Source organism: Oryx dammah, unplaced genomic scaffold (genome assembly GCF_014754425.2).
Source record: "Oryx dammah isolate SB20612 unplaced genomic scaffold, SCBI_Odam_1.1 HiC_scaffold_11050, whole genome shotgun sequence".
Lineage (NCBI taxonomy): Eukaryota > Metazoa > Chordata > Mammalia > Artiodactyla > Bovidae > Oryx > Oryx dammah.
This window is the reverse complement of record NW_024080444.1, coordinates 2,195,499-2,201,498: the sequence shown is the minus strand read 5'-3', so window position 1 is coordinate 2,201,498 and position 6,000 is coordinate 2,195,499. Positions and strand designations below refer to the sequence as shown.

The 6,000-nt window shown below is 35.1% G+C and overlaps 1 protein-coding gene across 10 annotated transcripts in view; it reads right to left on the bottom strand.

The window, feature by feature from the left end:
• LOC120860242 (nuclear factor 1 B-type) overlaps positions 1-6,000 on the bottom strand; it is a 256,907-nt gene that overhangs the window by 33,566 nt on the left and 217,341 nt on the right. For all 10 annotated transcript variants that reach the window (XM_040236036.1, XM_040236039.1, XM_040236040.1 and 7 more), the window contains exon 8: positions 3,941-4,125. In XM_040236036.1, the coding sequence (XP_040091970.1) occupies positions 3,941-4,125 (185 nt within the window). The remainder of the gene's footprint in view (positions 1-3,940; positions 4,126-6,000) is intronic.

Below are 6,000 nucleotides of genomic sequence, written 5' to 3'. Positions count from 1 at the left end.
TTCCATAGAGTAGGACAGAAAACTCAAGTGGAGACTTTGATGCTGAGCCTGAGGCCAAAACAGAAGTCCTTAGTGACTTCCTGGAGGAGGAAATGGCAACCCACTTCAGTATTCTTGGCTGGAAAATTCCACTGACAGAGCAATCTGTCGGGATACAGTCCATGGGGTCTCAAGAGTCAGACATGACTTGGTGGCTACACCACCAAGCTAGTAAGCTAGCTTGGGCCTCCACTGAGCTCGTAAGAATTAGAAGCAGTGTCTCCTTCTTTCCTGCTTTTCATGTGCTACAATGAGTCAATTTTGGCTCTCAGAACACAATGCTTACCTGCATAATGATATCATTGAGACAACAAAGAAGAATTTCTAGGAGACCAGACACACTGAACTTAACGATTATCATCATTTATAGTCTAGGCCGATTCTTCAGCACACAAAAATTTTAGCCCTTGCTCACACACAGGTCCACTCATACACACACATCAATCAATTTTGATTCTAGGGTCTCCACTCAACTTGGGATGGTTTACTTATATAAACAGGTAGAAAGATATTTAAAACCTTTAAAATTTCAGGGTCTATATAATGATATAAAGAGCTGAACTAGGTCTGACCATACACGTATAAATAAAAGATTTCCAATGTAAATTAAAATGTGCTTAAGTGAAGCAGAGGGCAATCAAATATACTCTGATCTTTGAATTCTTACTCTTCCATTGCCAGACTTAGAGAGTTGCATAAAACATTGATTATTAACATTTGTGCGAGCTAACTGAGAAAATCCCTGGGCAATGATAGAAAAGATATTATCTGAGTTTTAGCTCCAGTACAAAAATAGTGTCCATTCTAAAGGCACACTGTTTGAAAGAAAAACTGGAATGTATTTTTCTAGACAGCATGCTATTCTTAATTACATTCATATTGGAATTCTCCTCTACATAATGTACATAACAACTTGCTATGAGGGTATTCTCCACAAATATTTAGTCTTCATAATCTGTACCAATTTTAAAGGCAAAGAAAGCAATAAAGCAGAATATTTATCTAAACGCCTGCATATAAATTACAAGTCAATGATTCTTTAAAGAAAAAGATGAACAGCTGAGAACACTTAACTATCAGAACTTAGAGACATGAACTAAATCTTGGTTGGGTGCCTCAGAGGCCACATGACTTACTCTATAAAGAATGAACTTTTGAATATCCTGACTATTCCTCATGACTAAATTAAGTATTTAACTGAAGTCAGGAAAACTGACCAGATTTTCCCCTCTGTGAAAACCTAGGAAAGAATTATATATTTAGACTAATTTTATTTAAAATATTCCATTAAATAGCATGGCTGTCTCACTCTACCCAGTGCAGCAGCAATGCAATTAATCTCCAAATTGCTGTGGGGAGGACAAGGCTTCTGAGTTGCTTAACAAGCAAAATCAGGGCAGCCTTGGAGGATACTGGGAAGGAACAGTCAACAGTCAACTTGACTACAGGTCAACAAGTACTCATTTCCTGCCTGCTCCCCATTTTTAGAGCCAAAAGGGTGAATATCAAGAGTCCTATTTGGAAGTGCAAATGAACTGGTTTTGAGTTGGAGTTAAACATCAAAGCAGGTATAATGTTGCTGCAAAAACAACTCCACCATTTATAATAAAGGCCTACTTTTTTCCTTTCAAAGTGAAAAAGTAATTTGTTTCTAGAGCAGGTCATCAACTTCTCGTTATGTGATCATTGCTAGAAACTACTTTGTATATCTCCCCCAAGAAAGAAGAGTGACCTCGTTTTATCGTTGGTGGTACATTCGATGGTAAAAAGCCTTTCTCTATATTGTCGTCACCAAAACAGTTCGACAGTACCTACCTGAGAGCACAGAACAGAAAAGTGACAAAAATTGCCAAGAAAATGCTGCCACCAAATATGATATTACTTTTCCCACCCTGCATGCTTCATCTACTGGAACTGAACTGACATAAACCAACAAACAGATGTTTCTTTCATTTGAAAAAAATAATAAAAGTGACAAAGGAAGAATTCCCAAGCCAAAGCAGACAACTTTTCTGAAACTCAGGGTCAGAAGAATGAAAGGGTTATTTCTTTTTCAGTTTTCTACTGATTCAAACAGATGAAGCCACATTATAAAGCTTCTCTTTTAAGGTTGTTAATAGATGAACTTTCACATTGTAGATATGAAAAGAGAGACAACTTATCTGCAGATGAACAGCATTAGGAAAGGATTATACTACTTAGTACATTGCTCCTATTATACACAATCCTGAGAGGGATTTTTTTTTTTTAATTGAGATGAGAGTAAGATGCTTCTCAGAAGCGTGGTTTTTACCTTGAAAATATGAAGAAAAACTGAGAACAATATAGGCCGATTATCACCTAATATGCCCCCTTAACTTATAAAGAAAGTGAAATATACGTAAAACAAGCAATGAATAATTAAAGAAATGCAGAACACTAAAGGCCTGATTTTAATTTGCATAATTTTTCCCCTAACAGTGCCTAATTAAGACATCAGTTAAAAAAAAAAATCCAATGGAACTCTAAGATTTTCCACACTGAATTAACGTTAAGGACTTTTAATGGATGTCTTAATTAGACTTTGTTATTCATGGAAATTCTACACAAATTAAAATCAGACCTTGTGTGCAGTTCCCAGATGAGTCTAGCAAAATGCTCTATGGAACTGAGACTTCTGCATCTATGCTCTGACAGCAAATTTTATTTCTAAATTGATATACCAAGGTCCTGTTTTACTTAATAATAATTATTATAGCCATTAAAAGTGCTATACCATTTGAACATTTTCTTCTGAAACACAAATCATTTAACTTTAAATTCAAAATTCAAGAATGGTATACTTAGTATTACTAGTCAATGGAGGAACAAGTGCAAGTAATTTAATTTTAACTAACCAAAACAGTGCCGAATATGCTATTAAAAAAAATTCAGAAGGGACCATTTTGCTCCATTTTAACAATTAACACCAAAGGGATTTTTTTTCAGATCTTTCTTTTTTAAGTCTCAATTAATATGCACATACTATTTGCTGGCATTTTAGTAAATGAAAAGCATTAATGACAGAACACTTATGAAAATCCCTCAGAGCATTAAAAATGGTTGGAAGTAGAGAGGAGTCTTGGAAGTAAAATAGCAAAGCCAAATACCAAACCCTAAGACTGAAATTTCATTGCAGACTTTGGATATTATGATGATTGATAGGCCAGGTCTGGTATACTGTCTACTTGATAATGAAAAATCCTCTTGCACCAAATCCCCATGATGTGACCTCTCCATAGAAGAAATCATATATTAAGGAAGTGAAGAAGGCACAGAGCTACGCCATTTATACAAAGGATCCTTAAAGCCACTGCACACTGTTTACCATTAAAAAAAAAAAAAAAAGACACTTCTGGTAATGTCACTCATTATGAAACACAGTCATGTCTGAGCAAAGAATATTCAAGTAGTCATCAAACACTGAAAATGTTTACATTACCAAAGCTTATTTTAATACCTAATAGTTGGTCTATAAATACAACTGTAAAGTCTTTTGCCTGTGTTTATTTTAGCTCATACTCCGCTCCTGCCTGAAATGAGCACTTTGTGTCAAACCAGGTATTTCAGAGGTGTGAACTCCAGCTCAGGACATTTTTGTCAATGGACTTTCTGCCTTAATTTTCTCTTTATCCAATGGAAATCCTAAAACATCAAACCAAGAACATCTTCACAAATGTGCCCCTTTGGGGAAACAAACTTCCTACCTGTCATTCAGCCACCTTTCAATAAAAACTTAGTGAGTCACCAAGAAACTTTCTGAAGATGGATTTCAAAAGCTTGCTGTTCTGCCAGACACACTGTCTGAGTAAGCTTCATGGCTTAGGGTTAGACCTGTGCCATCGCCCTTAGGCTCTACTCATATGTTCTCTCTCATTTTTACCTGGCTGGTTTGCGGACTGGATGGATCATAAGAAGGTACATAGTTCTTCAGAGTATCCTGAGGATTCAGGTGGGGAGGATATCTGATTGTTGGATGAGAGAAGTAGCTCGATGGGGCTGGAGGAAGAATAGCTTGTGTTGGAAATGGCAACGGTGAGGGTGGAGGTGGAGTCCGAGTTGAGATGACTGTAAGAGACAGCAAAGGTAAGATTAACTCATCAGCTATTGTCCTTACAGCTCCAACTTGACCCTGCAGAATCTCAGGAAACTAAACAACCAACAGCTCCTCATTTTTTTTCTGATTTGACCAAACTCTCTTAAAATATAGTCTTTTATTTGTATTCTCCATGCCTGGACTGCTAAGTACACACAGACATAACGTCCAGTCTAGGAAATGAACAATCTCACTTTCTAGATCCATGAGTGGTTTTTAAAAAAGAAGTTTCTCTTTTATGAGAGTGAAAGTGTTAGTCACTTAGTCGCGTCTGACTCTTTCAGACCCCACTGACTGTAGCCTGCCAGGCTCCTCTGTCCATGGAATTCTCCAGGCAAGATTCTCATTTACAGGTTAAACTAACACTTCGTAAAACGTTTCTCTAAGCAAAGTTATCTCCCACAAGAACACATTTGTTGATTAAAAAGTCTTTGTGTCCTAAGTTGAGATCAAGTCATAGCAATAATTAGAGGTCACGAGACCCACACATTTTCTACCAAAACTTAAAACAGAAGTGTGCTTCAATTTTAAATATTTTCCACTATTTAGAAAGGAAGCCAATAATTAGTAAATAATAATGCCCTGAACAGTTACCCAATAATTGTATAAATGCTTATGAATATTTGAATGGAAACCTGGGAATTCTTTTTTTTTTTAATCAAAAAGTTCCTTTTAAAGAGTTCTATTTTCTTACTCTCAGAAATGCAAATTTTCATATAGGCATATTAACTTACCCATAAACTACATATTTTGTAAAGAGAAATAATGTACAAAACATATGTAATGTGGATAATGTTTAATATTACTATAATTTTTCAACATTAAATCACAATTTATTATTCAGTTTTTGAAATATAATTATTAAGTTTAAAAATGGGTAAAGAATGTAATTGCATAATCATTATCTCCTCAATGTTGAATTTGTACTTTATATAAGTACATTTGAAGAGTATCAATCAGCATATGCATAAGTAAAGATTAAAGAGTCCATATATCCAAGTTATAGAACATTATATATGATAAATGTTTAGTGTTTTATAACACAATATAATAATATGAAAAATAAGTTCCTTCACGACCTATAAATGAAGATCATCTGGAATGACTTACCTAAACTCTGTAATCATATACAAAAAAAGTTACTTTTAAGGATATTGCTTATCTTCCCCAAAGAAAACTTTCAGAAGATACAAGAAATTTTAAATGTATATCATAGAAGAATCATGAATTCAGTTTTATGATCACAACTTTCCTCTCTGAACAACTTTGCTCTCAGGGAACAAAGTTTTAGAAAGCACGTGAAATACTCTGAGTTGCTGCTATAGTACAGATTCCTGGGCCTAACCACAGACCTACTAGATCAAAGTGTCCCATGTAATCTTTGCACACACTGAAGTCTGAGCATCCTCCAAAGGATTGCAATTCAGAGAACAATTACATATTTCCTAAAACAAAACTCCTTTTTGAAATACTACTTTAAGTGACATACACACTTGGAGGTATAATTTAAGAAAATGCAAACATATAAATTAAATTGCTCATCTTCTGACTTAGTGTCAAAGTGCTCTTAATTTCAGCTCAATTTAACCATGGTTTTTACTTACATCTGTACCCAAACGCTTTGAAGATATATAAATAGCTCCATTGGGTCTTCTGGGCTTTAAGATCATTTGGTATCAATAGTTTTGGAAGAGATCTCTTTTGATTTGAACTGACACATAGCAAATCAGAGCTCAAAACTCTGGGCTCCCAAGAACTTGTACTCAAATAAGCTCTAGCTGGCCTGATACAAACTAGGTAAAATGCAGAATTTCCATGAAGGTAAAAATGGCTACCTTATTAATAAA